The sequence below is a fragment of the Peromyscus leucopus genome, chromosome 5, assembly GCF_004664715.2.
Source record: "Peromyscus leucopus breed LL Stock chromosome 5, UCI_PerLeu_2.1, whole genome shotgun sequence".
Lineage (NCBI taxonomy): Eukaryota > Metazoa > Chordata > Mammalia > Rodentia > Cricetidae > Peromyscus > Peromyscus leucopus.
Window position 1 is genome coordinate 82,324,989 of NC_051067.1, and position 15,289 is coordinate 82,340,277.

General features: G+C 39.2%; 1 protein-coding gene across 17 annotated transcripts in view; it reads left to right on the top strand.

The window, feature by feature from the left end:
- Positions 1-15,289, top strand: part of Chd9 (chromodomain helicase DNA binding protein 9) — a 229,473-nt gene that overhangs the window by 184,807 nt on the left and 29,377 nt on the right. For all 17 annotated transcript variants that reach the window (XM_037206078.1, XM_028871524.2, XM_028871530.2 and 14 more), the window contains 5 exons: positions 5,842-5,945; positions 6,882-6,999; positions 7,815-7,872; positions 9,767-9,809; positions 12,510-12,729. In XM_037206078.1, coding sequence (XP_037061973.1) covers positions 5,842-5,945; positions 6,882-6,999; positions 7,815-7,872; positions 9,767-9,809; positions 12,510-12,729 — 543 coding nt within the window. The remainder of the gene's footprint in view (positions 1-5,841; positions 5,946-6,881; positions 7,000-7,814; positions 7,873-9,766; positions 9,810-12,509; positions 12,730-15,289) is intronic.

The following is a 15,289-nucleotide window of genomic DNA, read 5'->3' on the forward strand; positions in this document are numbered from 1 at the left end:
TGTGTTTCTGTTTCTCTTCTCTTCTCTGCAGCATCTGTTTTAAACTTGTACTTCTACATACCTTAACCACCCTTATTCTCAGGAACTAATTGTAAGCAAGCCATCAAGTAGAAGTAACCTCAGCTTTCTGCCAACACAGGAAACTTAACTTTCCTAAACTCACTCTTGTCTTGTTTCTTCTAATTACAGCAGCCATGTGAGACCCTGACAACACCCGGGCTCCTGGGCTCAGTTATCTTTCTCTCTGTCACATGTCCACTTGCAGCCTTGCTCCTGCTATCCCACTCAGTGTGACTTTTGACCATTGCTCCTTCCTTTCCAACTCACCGACACTTGGGTACTTGTCATTATAATGTGAACCTCATCACAGCATCTTCTTACCACTCATTCACTAGACATTACCTTGTCAGGCCCCTCCTCTTTTCCCCTCATTATTCAGTTTTATTCTTCAGGACTTTAAATTCCTTAATCCCATTGTTTGCCTGTCCTTCTGTATCATATACCCATTGTAACTTCAGTTTAACCTACTTTTTGCCTTCTTCTAAGCAGCTGAACATGGCTAGAAAAAAACAAAAACCATGTAATAGGGGAATGGATTGACTTCACATCCATGAGTATTCAACATCAAATGAAATAAGTATAGACTATTTAAGCACTGTGGCTAGTAAATTCCTTTTTAAGAGGATTGTTTGTCCCTGTTTCCCCAAACCACCCTTCCAACTCACCAACAATGTCTAATAATAACTTTGTGACATAATTCATAGAAAAACAAACAATCAAGCAAGAGCCCCTGGCGTCCATGTCTGCCTACTTGCCCCCTCAGGCAGCAGTAGAAATGCCTCTCCTTTGCCAGTTCATTGCCTTGCGTCACAGCTCTTCTCTTCATTTAAGACTCTTACTTCTATAGTAATCTTCCTCTCCTGAGCCATTTCCTTCCTCTTTCCCCATCTTCCTTTCTCCCTCCTGCACACACGTGCCCATATTACTTACTTACCATCAAAAGGATAATCATTTCCATACTCTGCATCTCTCTGCCCCACTTTAATGTTCCCCTCTCAACAGACTCCTGTGTTTTCTCTTTCTACTTCTTTCTTTGCACTTTTTCATCAGCCTGCTCTAATGAATCTTTCCATGATGGCACAAAAATGTTTCTTAGCATTGCCAGTGACCACAGGCATCAATTCTTTTTTTTTATTTGCTTCTAAATATTATCTTCCATAGGTATCCATGCTGCTTCCTATATCCACCAATTCTTTCCTTCCATTCCCATATGTAAAACTATTCCATCATGCAGAATGTACCACATACTGCTCTGGTAGGATTCTTCAGTCTTCTTCCCCTATTTTCATGAAGGAGAACCCATTGGCTCCATGAAAAATGTGCCAAATATGAGTACCTTCATTCTCTTCTACTAAATTTCTATTCTAGCCTCAGTTCTCTTTTTAAACTTCTGCTGAGACTTAATAATATTCTTGCCTCCACAAAACTCTCTACACTATGTCCTTCAAAAGGCAGTTAGAGGGTTGTGGATTTAGCTCAGTGGTTGAGCGCTTTGCAAGGCCCTGGGTTCAGTTCTCAGCTCTGGAAAAGAAAGAGACAGAGAGAGAGAGAGAGGAGAGGGAGAGGGAGAGAGAGAGAAAGCAGTTAGAATGATTTTTCTCAAAGCCATGGCACATTTTTTCAAAATGTCCTCTTAAACAGAATCTGGATTCTAGATAACCTAAAATTTTTGGACTTCCTTCGCTCTGTCCCTTACCTACAGTGGTCCAACCACTCTGTTGTTTCTGTTCATCCAACAAGTCAAGCTCATGCTGTATTGTTCTGCTCCAAATATACTTTCTCCAGATCACCCTAAGAACTGTCCGTTCACGTGGCTGGAGAGTTTGCTCGGCAGTTAGGTGCACTGTCTGTTCTTCTAGAAGACCTAAGGTTAGATTCTAGCCCTTGCAGAGCCGCTCACAACACTCTGTAACTCCAGTTCCAAAGGATCAGACACCTTTTCCTGGCTACCAAGAATACACAAGTGGTACATAGACATACATGCAGGCAAAGCACCCATACATAAAATTAAAAGAAGAAAACTATCCATTCATATAATTGAGATTTCAGCTCAACTGTTACACTCTCAAGTAGGCCTTCCTGTCCATACCATCCAAAGTACCCCTCCAGTCATTCACCACTACTTTATTTTAATTCCTCTTGATTCCTTCACTATTCAAAACTTTTTCTTCCATTGCAGTTTACGTTTCTGTCTTATTGATCATTACATTCTCGTCCATTATCATCTGTGGCTGGTGTTTGCTGTAGATCGCTTGCCTACATGAGACCCTAGATTCAATTCCCAGCATTCCCCTTCCCCAAATGGAACTGGTTATCTTAAAACATTGAGTACTCAATAAATATTTATTAACTAATTGCCTGTTTTCCTTTGGCTTAAGACTGAACTACTTTTGTTTTCTTAGCCACTGTTGTGTGGATTATTCCTTTACTTTCCCATTTAAAAATAAATCTAGGGGGCTGGAGAGATGGTTCAGAGGTTAAGAGCACTGACTGCTCTTCCAGAGGTCCTGAGTTCAATTCCCAGCAACCACATGGTGGATTCACAACCATCTGTAATGAGATCTGGTGCCCTCTTCTGGCCTGCAGACATACATGCTGTATACATAATAAATAAATAAATCTTTAAAAAAAAATAAATAAATCTAGGGAGCTGGAGAGATGGCTCAGAGGTTAAGAGCACTGAATGTTCTTCCAGAGGACCTGAGTTCAATTCCCAGCAACCACATGGTGGCTCACAACCATCTGTAATGAGATCTGGCGCCCTCTTCTGGTGTGCAGTTATACATGCTGTATACATAATAAATAAATAAATCTTTAAAAATAAATAAATAAATAAATCTACTTCTCTTTGGATTTTATCAAGTTTACATCTCTCTCATCTTAAATATAAATTTGTACACCAAATGCATCATTTTGAACCCAGTATCTCTTCTACTATATTAGTGCTCGCTTCAATTGCATAGACTTTTATTTTTTTCTACACAGGATTTCTCTATATAGTCTTGGCTTTCTTGCAACTCGTTTTGTAGACCAGGGTGGCCTCAAACTCACTGAGATCCACCTGCCTCTGCCTTCCGAGTGTAGGGATTAAAGGTGTGCACCATCACCACCCAGCTTAGACTAACTTCTTTTAAAAAAGTGTATTCATCATGTCAGGGAGGACAGGGCAGCAGGAACTTGAAGGAGCTGACCATGTTACATTCTCAGCCAGGAAACAAAGTATTGAACCTCCATGTTCAACTCACCTTCTTCTGTACAATTTCGGGTTCAAGCACAGAGAATGGTGTCACTAACTGTGAGTAGGTCTTCCCCAACCAAAATAATCCCCCACAGGCTCCTCTCTGGGTCATTCCAGAGTGCATCAACTTGATATTTGAGATTAACTATCACACATTATTTACCAGGTAGCTTTAATTATTTGAGGGTTTCATCTTAGTGGCTTAAGATTTTATTTCTATGCTAATGTGTTCAGATTTGTATCTCATGCTTTACTTAAAACTTACTCTTGCTTAGAACATTCTCTTTCTCTCATTTTTCCATTTGGCCCCTCCTTTTCATTAGTTGATGTGGACTGTTTGTCTTTCTATCTCTCCAAGTCTTGTTGAGGCACATACTCTAGTAGTAACACATCATGCCATTGGTCGGGTACAGGTACCTCTTCACAAAGATGTTCTAATTCATTTCAGTTATTGGTTCTAAATGTATTTCTAATGAAGGATTTAACCTGAGGAAGTTTAAGAAGCCTTTATGCAGGAAACATCGCATGATTTTTAAAGACAGAAATCAATCACTTGGGAGGCTGAAGCAAGTTTCAGGTCAGCCTGATCTACATAGTGAAATCTAGTCAGCCTGGCCTACATAGCAAGGTATTGTGTTTAAAAACAAAACAAAACAGAAGAACAAAGGGTCACCAAAAACAACAACAGTGTGAGCCAGTCTTCTATCCCTTTTGCTAACAGTTTACAAATACTTCATGACCTTGTGGCCCTCAAATTTGAACCATGGTTTCACAAGCAGGACCATTTGTCAAACTGATTCTACCACAACGGTCTGGACTTTGAGCGCCACCTGGTGGGGTACAGGGGAGACTGCTGCAGTTTTCCCTTCTGGGATCCAGAGGGTCATTGAGTCAGAAACACCATCAAAAATAAAGATTTCCATTAGCTATGTTCTTTGTCTCTTTCTCAGTTTTTGACAAATAGCAGTAAAATCGTTGTCTCTCTTTTTCCCTATTCAGCTAAAACATTTTCAGTTTTGGTTTATTTCATAGCAAAGTATTTGCTAAAAGTGCTGACAGATTACAGAGGTCATTTCACCCACGTTATCACCGTGGACTAAAGACTTGTGAAAACAAGTGTGAACAACAGAAGTGAGCTGCTCATCCTTTATTACTAAGCACTTGGAAAACTTTTTTCACTGTCCATGTCTTCTCTTTCAAGACTATGGCTAGTCATATATGAAGGGTTGTTTGCCTTGTCCAGGAGCACATGGACCATTTATCAGCTTGTTTTTATATGATAGCCAAATTAAAAAAGAACTTTTGTCATAGACTTTAATTGTCAGAAAGTTTAGCACGTTAAACCTAAAGGGTCTTTGTTAATTAAGTTAGGAAATTATAGTGATAAGGTGAGATGGCATTACTTTGTATTATATTATTTCTCTGAATTCTTAAAAAATGATAGTTTCGTGAAATCAAATAGCAAAATTCTCAGTCTATTTTATTTTCTGCAGCATACTCCATTCAGTTTCTCCCCTTTGACTATTGAATATCAGGACACACATGCGCATGCACACATACATACACAGGCACAAGCGTGCAAACAGACACACACACACACACACACATACACATTCCCACACAGGCATGAACACATGCACAACACAAACACACACACACACACACACACACACACACACACACACACACTGATACATGCTAATAATCAAACATCAGGAATGCATCTTTCAGCCTACACTGACAAAGAAATGAACATACCTACAAGTGGCATCACTTTGGGGTGTGACCTGTGTTATTTGGAGAAAGTTTCAGGGAGAATAGTCTTACATGGTAGAGGAGGTATCCTTGAGCTGTCACCAGCCCTTTCTTATTCATGAAAACAACCAACTTGCCAAAGCATTATGGTTTTTTATCAGAGTTTGAAATAATCTGACATTGTCATTTTATATCAGAATACTGCTTATATAAACACAAAGTAGTGCTTTGTATGGTTTAATTAAATTATTAATCGAAAACCTAACCTTTAAAGTGTAACCTCAGGAGCTGGAGAGATGGCTCAGAGGTTAAAAGCACTGGCTGCTCTTCCCAAGGTCCTGAGTTCAATTCCCAGCAACCACGTGGTGGCTCATGACCATCTGTAATGGGATCTGATGCCCTCTTCTGTCATGCAGGCATACATGCAGAAAGAACACTGTGTACATGATAAATAAAGTGTAACCTCCTCAACAAAACTGATTAAAAAAAAAAAGACATAACCTTTTTTTGAAACACAAAGCACTTCCTTTGCCCTTTTAGAACCCAGTTTTCTCATATACAAAATATTTCAACCAGATGATTTTTTACCCAGCTGTGTGCTGCCATAACATTCCAGTGAAGCATTTGGTGTGTGTATGGGTGAGGACACTTTGCCTGAGACCAGGCAGGAACTGCTGTTAAAGTGTATTTTTTTAGTGGAGCATAATGTTAGCTGGTGTTGCATCATTTATACCCTTTGCCTCCTTTATATATATTTATAAAATTCATAATCTTGTGCTGTTTTTAAGTGACATTGATGTTTGGGTACCAGAGCCAGACCACTCAGAGGTTCCTGCTGTGTGGTGGGACTTTGACGCTGACAAGTCACTTCTTATTGGGGTTTTTAAGCATGGTAAGTAAAGAGTGAGCGGGGAGAGAGAGCTCTTATGGACAATGGAATCCCACTGTTGCTTAGTTTATTGGTTTCCACGTGCAGTTTTACTCTAGTAACACACGCATACATATAATCATTAAAACCATAGAAGGTCAAATTAAGTTTGCATTCACATCATTTCCTCAGGAGGAGGTACCATGTGACTTGCCCTCTGGGCTATTAGTTACACAATCTCCTTCCTTCGGGAGAGTTACATGAACTTATGATCAGCTTATTCTACTTTTTTTTTAATATGTGGTTTTTGTTAAGATGTTTTTATTTTATACATATGAGTGTTTTGTCTCCATCTATGTATGTGCTCTGTGTGCATGCCAGGTACCTTCAGATGCCAGAAGATGGCACTGGATCACCTGGAACCAGAGCTAATGATGCTTGTGAGCCACCATGCGGATGGGTGCTGGGAACCAAACCTGGGTCTTCAAGAATAACAGTGCTTTTAATTGTTAAACCATCTTTCCAGCTCTGTTATTACTATTGTTGTTGGTTTGGTTTTTAAGATTTTACTTTGTGTGTGTGTGTGTGTGTGTGTGTGTGTGTGTGTGTGTGCATGTAATATCCAAGTAGTCCAAAAAAGAATGTTGGATCCCCTGGAGCTGAAATTAAAGGCTGTTATCAGCCTAATATGGGTGTTGGGAACTGAACTTGGATTCTCTCAAACAGGAACACTTTTGACCACTGGGCCATCCCTCTGTAACAGATACTTTAAAATTTTTATAAGTATTATTAAACTATATAATATTTGTGATGATTTCAAAACAGCATATTTTAACCCATATTACTTAAATAAGATGTTCCTTTAACCCCAAAATATCATGCACTCTACATATAAGGAATACTTATATTTATACAACTTCTTTCTGTCCTCTGTACCTTCATAATTGGTGGTGCTTCCAGGTTATGAAAAATATAACACCATCCGAGCAGACCCAGCATTGTGCTTCTTGGAAAGAGTAGGAAAGCCTGATGACAAAGCTGTTGCTGCTGAACAGAGAGCAAATGATTACATGGATGGGTATGTGCATTTTAGACACAAATTCTCACTGTATGTTTTGTTTCCATTCTTATTGATGTTTATCATTTTTCTTTAGATTTATTATTTTATGTATTTTGTTTGCATGTATGTATGTATAACGTTATGGTTTATAACCATAGTAAAATTAGTTATGAAGTAGCAGTGAAAATAATTTTATGGTTGGGGATCACCACAACATGAGGAACTGTATTAAAAAGTGTTGCAGCATTAGGAAGGTTGAGAACACTATTTTGGAACAGTCAGTTGACTGCTTATTTCAGAGTAGAAAATTGGTTTCTGTGACCACACTGCCATGAATGTGCGTGATTTCCTGGTGGGGATAAGGAAGCATCTATTTCCTCAAAAGTCAGAAGAAGGCTTTGGATCTCCTGAGACTGGATCAACAGTTGAGAATCACTGTTGTGAATGACAGGAATTGAACCTGGGTCCTCCGCTGGAGCAACAAGTGCTCTAAACCACTGAGCTAACTTTCCAACCCAAGGTGTGTGTGTGTGTGTGTGTGTAAGATCATGACCATGTGCGTAGAGGACATGGGTCAACTTCAGGTGTTATTTTTCAGGATGTGTTTACCTTGTTATTTGAGAGAGATCCCTCACTAGGGCCTCACTGGTTAGACTAAGCTAGTAAGCAAGCAGACCCCATCCCCCCATCTGTGCCTCCCTATCATTGGCATCACAGGTGTGTACCACCACACCTGGCTTTTTCTGTGGTGCTCGGGATCAAATTTGACCTTTAAGACAAACCAAGAAATCTTCAGTCCATTACAATAATTAGAACACTTGTTATTCTAACAGGGATGTGGAAGACCCAGAGTACAAACCTGCCCCAGCCATCTTTAAAGATGATATAGAGGTATGTTTTGGATCACATTTAAAAAACCTCAATATTAAGTATTCCTTGTAAATAAGTGATCAACTTAAGTTGATATACATCACAGATAATCATTTAAGATTGCCTGATATCCCCTTCTAGCCAAGAATAAGACTGGCTTGGACATGTATATATAATGCAGTTTGCCCATATTTTATACTTCTTAGAACTAAGAAGTACAGCATCTTGGGAAAAAAAACAGAAAACTGAGTAAAAGTCAATACTAAGGTAAATAGCAAGAAATAGAAATTATCCCTCCATGAAAAGGACTACAGTACAGGATACAGCCTACCGGGATCCTAGTTAGTGTCAAGAATTACTGCTAACAGTGGAATTTCAGTAATGAGAGATTGGCTTATAAAGAGGGAAATGAAGATGTGAGCAGCAGATCAGAGGAGGATATAGGGCCAGTGAGATGGCTCAGCATGAGTGGTACTTACTACCAACTTGAATGACTGAGACCTCAATGGTGGTCAGAGAGAACAACCTCCCTCAAATTTCCCTGTGGCCTGCACATGTACACCATAGTTGGCATGCACCCATGTGTGCACACACTAATAAATAAGATAATACATAAGTAAATGTAAAAAAATTAAGAGAGGGAATCTACCATTCATAGTACTCAGAGTCCCCAAGGAAGATTCTCATCCCAGTGTGGACTAAAATCCAGACTATACATGGCCATTGCTGATTAGCTGGCCAATGAGTTACTGTGCTCCCCCACAGGAGTACTAGAAATCTCCCTGGAAGTGCTAGACATATGCTTTCTTCAGATGCCAAGGATACTTTTCCCAAGAAAAGTCTTACTATAGACATTCTTTAAGAAAGCCTTTCTAGGGAGGAAGTTGAAAGGAAATGCAGCTTATATAGCAGGAGCTGGGCTCTGAAAGAGCCTGTGGTGGAGCTGTGCAGTAGAGGACTTCCCCAGTAGGAGGAAGTAAAAGGTCTGCCTTTTTTCCTACAGTATCTGTCTAGTTCATTCTGCTGACAAACATTAACATCATATTGACCATCAGAGGAAAAAGACAAGCTGAGACAGGATAGCATGCTAGTACCTTCCATCTGCCTAGCAGACATTCCAAATGGAACGAATGGCTATCATACAGAAGGAGCACTGTCTGAAGCAGATGTCAGTTGAAAAGACATGAATCCTTGGGATTAGTAAAGTGAAATCTATATCCTGATGAAACTGTAGACGCTTCAAGGTAAAGTCAAGGTAAAGGCAACCAGAGCAGAAAAGGCTTACCTGCAGTGAGGAGTTGCCATGCTTCTCTAACTGCATGCAGCCTGTTCCACACAGTGAAAATGAGTGATTTTTGGAATCAACTGCAGAAGCCCCAATCCAAGACAGCGCTGGGATGCCCAGTTGAAATGAAAAGTTGAATCTACATACAAATAGTCCAAGCTAAAGAAGAGATTTGCAGTTTGGCAACTAGGACAGTGAATATGTGTATCTTTGAGATGATGCACAGAATGTGTAAAGCACCTCACCAGTAAACCCCAGGCAGCTCAGGACCAAAGGAGGTCAGAGGAGGAGAAACTCATTCTGAAGGCTTCATAGAAAAGGAAGTCATTTTAGTAAGTAGTGACTGATTTTAAAGTGTCAGAGGAAACAGGAATGGTAATTGTGAGAACTAAGCCAAGAAGCCAAGTTGTGTTTTGTTTTTGCTAAGTGGATTGTTACAAATTCTTTTGTGGGCTGAGGGTATAGTATTAGCTCAGTAAGTTCTGGGTTAAATCATAGCTCAGGTTGTAAAAAAAAAAACAAAAAAAAAAAAAACAATGTGTTGAAAGCAAGGTCTCTATTATAAAGAAGTTTGCCCTTTTTTTTAATCTTGATTCAGTTACTTTGTGACAAATGTCTGCTTTTTTAAAGGATGATGTTTCCTCACCTGGAGATCTCGTCATAGCAGATGGAGGTAGGTTGCACTTTTTCACTTAGCAGTATAATTTCACATCCTCATGAACAATGAGATCAACAAATCACAGTTTTGAATTTCTAATTTGTGTGAGTAGTATTGAATACTGTTGTGCTTGTTATAGAAACTGTTAGTTGATTGGGAATTTAATAGTACTGTTAGTTTTTGCAAATCCTTAGCTCTGAATCCTTAGACAAGACATTTTGACTGTGGCATGGTTATTAAACTTATATGTGAGATTAAATCATTAAATATTAATATAATAATAATGTATTTAACTTATTAGTGTCATGTGTACATTAGGGAAAAGCCTTATTATTCAGTCTCTACAAAGCTAGCTGAGCAAGGTCTGCTTTCACTGTTATTTTGTTTTGGTTTTGGTGTTTCGATAGGTTTTTGGGTTTGGTTTTTTGGGGGTGGTATTTATTTGAGTTCTTAGAGAAGGTCTCATGTAGCCAAGACTGACCTTGAACTCTCCTCATCTTCCAGGTAGGATTATAGGTGTGTGACACCAGGCCCAACATTCTTTTTACCAGTTTCTGATACTAAAACAAGAAACACATTGTTGCTGAAGTCTACTCTTCCCCATCTGGTACCCAGAGGAACAGTGTGCCTTACCCTCTGAATAGTACAGCTAGGCTAGGGAAGCTGTCTAGTGTGCATGGGCATAGCTTATGATACATATAGTACCACACCTTAGAAATAGATTTTGCACTTTGTTTTGTTTTGTTTTTGTTAGTGCTAGGGATCAAATCCCAAGCCTTACACTAGGGATGCTGTAAGTGATCTACCACTGAGCTACATGATCAGCTCTAGGTCTTGAATGAATTAAAATTTAAAAACTGTATCATTGTCATGGTGATTTTTTTTTCAATGGTTTTGTTTGGGACATTGAGGGAGTTGGTTAGGGGATAGACAAGATCTCTGATAGCACAGGCTGACTTTGAACTTACTATGTAACTAAAGAAGATACTGAGTATCTAATCTTCCCAGGTGCTGGGATTGCACATACATTTCATCACTCCTAGTTTCATACAGTGCTGGGGATAGAACCCAGAGCATTATGCATTTTAGGCTGTAGTAGTACTATTTCACCAGGACCGCCAGCCCACGAATAATGACTCAGAGACTTAATAATTATGAAAGCTTGGCCTTAGCTTAGCCTTGTTTCTAACAGTTATTAAAACTTAATAACCCATACTTTTTCATCTACGTTCTCCCACGTGGCTCATTACCTCATCTTCGTACTGCCCATCCTGCTTCTGCAGCTGGCTGGCGACAGGGCCTTTGTTCTTCCCAGGGTTTTCTCTCTGTCTGGAAGTCCCACCTATACTCTCCTGCTTAGCTATTGGCTGTTCAGCTTTTTATTACACCAATCAGAGCAATCCATCTTCACATGATGTACAAATATCCCACAACACTAGGCAAGCTACCTTCTAGCTGAGCTACATTCTAAGTCTTCATAATGAATATTTCAAATGTATATTTAAATATAGTGTTTTTCTACCTAATGACTTTAAAACTGCTTTGATTATAAATTGATATAAATTCAATAAAAAAAAAATCCTCATTCACTTGGCTTACAATGTTCAGCATCCAATTGATTTCTGTTTGGCTTTTTTCCTTTTCTTTTTAAAATTTATTTATTTTTATTTTATGTTCATTGGTGTTTTGCCTGCCTGTGTGTCTGTGTGAGGGTGTTGGAACCCCTGGACTGGAGTTACACACAGTCTTGAGCTGCCATGTGGGTGCTGGAAATTGAACCCAGGTCCTCTGGAAGAACAGCAAGTGCTCTTCACCACTGAGCCATCTTTCCAGCCTCCATTGTTTGTTTATTTGGTTTTGGGGGTTTTTTGAGACAGGGTTTCTCTGTGTTGAGTTTCTCTGGCTTCCCTGGAACTCACTTTATAGACCAGGCTGGCCTCTAACTCACAGAGATCCCCCTGCCTCTGCCTCCCAAATGCTGGGATTAAAGGCATGTACTACCACTGCCCCACTGTTTGGCTTTTAATTTATTTAAGTCATTGAATATTTGCAAGACAGTATGACTTATAGACCTGGAATCCCAAGAGTTGTATTTTCTGTGCAGAAATAATTCAAACAGGTAACATCATGGCTCCACTTCTGTCATATTCTTCTTTCTTTGAGCAATTCTTAAAGTTTATTGTAATGCTTTGTTGTTGTTGTTGTTTTGTTTTGTTTTGTTTTTGAGACAGGGTTTCTCTGTATAGTTTTGCTGCCTGTTCTGGATCTCACTCTGTAGACCAGGCTGGCCTTGAACTCACAGAGATCCGCCTGGCTCTGCCTCCCAAGTGCTGGGATTAAAGGTGTGCACCACCACCACCACTACCACCACCACCACCACCACCATCACCACCACTCAGCTGTAATGCTTTTTAAAACTATAAACATTTTTTTCTTTTGATTCAGGGTCACACTTTGTGACCCTGGATGTCCTGAAACTCACTCTGTAGACCAGGCTGACCTCAAATTCAGGGATCTGTCTCTGCCTCCTGAGTGCTGGGATTAAAGGTGCCCAGCACCTTTTTTTTTTTTTTAAATGATGTAAGATTTGGTTGGTTTACTTCACTTAATCAGATTAAAGGAAAAATTATAAGTATAAAGTTTTCAACTTTTGTGAGTTTTGTCCAATATCTGCTTAGGTTTTATTGTTATTGATACTAGTTTCTTTAACTATAGATGGTCAGTTGATGGAAGGGGATAAAGTGTATTGGCCAACTCCATCGGCTCTGACTACACGGTTGCGACGGCTCATCACTGCATACCAGCGAACTAATAAAAACAGACACATCCAGCAAATACAGCCAAGTTTCTCAGTGCCTGCCAGTGTAATGCAGCCTGTTTATGAAGAAGCCACTCTTAACCCTAAGATGGCCGCCAAGATAGAAAGACAGCAGAGGTAAGTAAGACAAGGGCACTAAGTTTTAATATTCAGTGTCTACAAGTTTGTTCATTCTGAAGATTATGAAGTTGTTGGATTATCATTCTGATTTGCCAAAGCAAAAGACTTACATACATATATGTATATACTCATACATTTGTATATGCAGAATTATGAAAAAACTAGCACAGATTCTTGTCTTATATGTATAGCACATAGTTCATATTAGTCTTTTCATTTTTACTAACATAGAAAAATTTAAGAAATGAAGGCATAGATAAAATTTATTCTTAGAATTTTAAATTATCAATAGATCCACAGATTAAACTATATTAAATAGAGCTTTGTCTATTTTATTTATTTATTTTTTTTAAGATTTATTTATTTATTTTGTATATAGCATGTATGACCAGAAGAGGGCACTGGATTTCATTACAGATGGTTGTGAGCCACCATGTGGTTGCTGGGAATTGAACTCAGGTCCTCTGGAAGAGCAGTCAGTGCTCTTAACCTCTGAGCCATCTCTCCAGCCCCTGTCTATTTTATTTTACATTAAAACATTTATAAAATTTAAGAATGGGAGCTGGAGAATTGACTCAGAGTTTAAGAGCACTGGCTGATCTTCCAGAGATCCTGAGTTCAATTCCTAGCAACCACATGGTGGCTTACAACCATCTGTAATGAGATTTGGTGCCCTCTACATGCCAGAACACTGTATAAATAATAAATAAATAAATCTTTTTTTTAAATCTATTTAAAAATGGATAGAAAGCAAATCTACCTCTACTTTATAAAAGGGCAAAGTATTGGAACTATTGTTGTTGAGGAGAAAACATTGTAAGACATGTTATGTTAAGGCAGGGGAGCTTGCTGTGGAGGCACAGGCCTTTAATTCCAGCACTCTGGAGGCTGAGGCAAGTGGATCTCTGTGAATTCGAGGGAGTTCCAGGATATCTAGGGCTATGTAGAGAGACCCTGTCTCCAAACAAAACAAAACAAGACAGGGAAGAGTCTCAACCACAAGTTCTAACTTCTTTTCTTAAAATATGTTTTCAAGATTTATTATTCATTTATTTTTATCTGTATGAGTAGTTTGCCTACATGTACGTATGTGTGTGTGCCTGGTGCCTGAGGAGGTCAGAAGGAAGACTTGGATGCCCTGGATCTAGGATTACAAATGGTTGTAAGCTTTCATATGGATGCAGGGAGCCATTCTCCAAACTGCTGAGCCATCACTGCAGCCCCATGACATTTGGAAAATAAATAAATAAATATTTGTGTACATGTGTGTGCTCATGTGGAGACTGGGGTCAACCTAGGCTCCTGTTCCTCAGGACACTTTCTACCTTGTTTTGAGTCTAGCTCTAGCCAGGAAGCCCCAGACATCCACACATCCCTGTCTTTCTTTTTTTGTTTTTCTTGTTTTTGTTATTTTAATTATGTATATGTATGTGGGGTTGGGTATACATACATGAATGCAAGTGCCCACAGAGGACAGAGGTGTCAGATTCCACTGGAGCTGGGGTTGCAGGCAGTGTAAGTCACCTGATTTGGGTTCTGGGAATCAACTCAGGTCCTCAGGAAGTACAGTAATGTGCTCTTAACCACTGAGCCATCTCCATTCCTGTCTTTCTAATGCAAGTATTGTGAGCCTGCACCACTTCACCAAGGTTTTTTTAACATGGGTTCTAGGGATCAAACGCAGGCCCTGTGCTTGTAAGCTAAGCACTTTATTTGCTGATCTATCTCACGAGCCCCAAAAGCTTTAACATCTTAAATATGATAAAAATAAATGGAAAAGAACAGAGTCTATCAGTAATGGGGCTTTTTGTTAAATCTGGGTCTTGAATTTTCTCTGTTAAGGTCTGTTATTTTGTTGAATTTGCAGCACATTCATCTGAGAATTTCATTGATGTGGAACCCAGTATGTTAGCTGTCCATGTTAAAATGACAGAATCCTGCGACTTCTGTCAACAGCTCCTTGTAGCCAGCAGGTGTTGCGCAGCAATCAGCCCTACAGTGTCTGAAAACAGGGTCGGGTTTTAGGATTTTTTTACTCTTACAATTCTGATTAGGTAGTTCTTCTTCTTTGTGAGCTGTTGCTTGGACTCTAAAATTGGTGGGGAATCAAAAGTAGCCTTGCTCGTGTGGCTGGCAGCTGGTGTCAGCTTAGAGCTCACATTCCAAGTGGCTAAGGCTGATGCTGCACATTATTATTATTGTTGTTGTTTTCTTCATCATCATCTTCTGTAATTTTTAAATGATTTAAAAAAATAGAAGTTCATTATAGATGTTTCTTAAAAATACAGAACATTGGGCTGGAGAGATTGCTCAATGGTTAAGAGCTTTGTGAGCCATGAGTTGTCTGTCACTCTAGCTCCAAGTGATCTGATACGTTCTAACCTCCTCCTCCTCCTTGTAAGCACACACACATACAAATAAGTAATAATTTAAAATTTTTTAAATGGTTATAAAATACAGAAAACTAAAGAAACACAAATACATAATTATTGTTCACATTTGGTCATATTACTTCTCTTAGCCTGCTTTCATGAAATCAAATGCACCCCCATTAGGG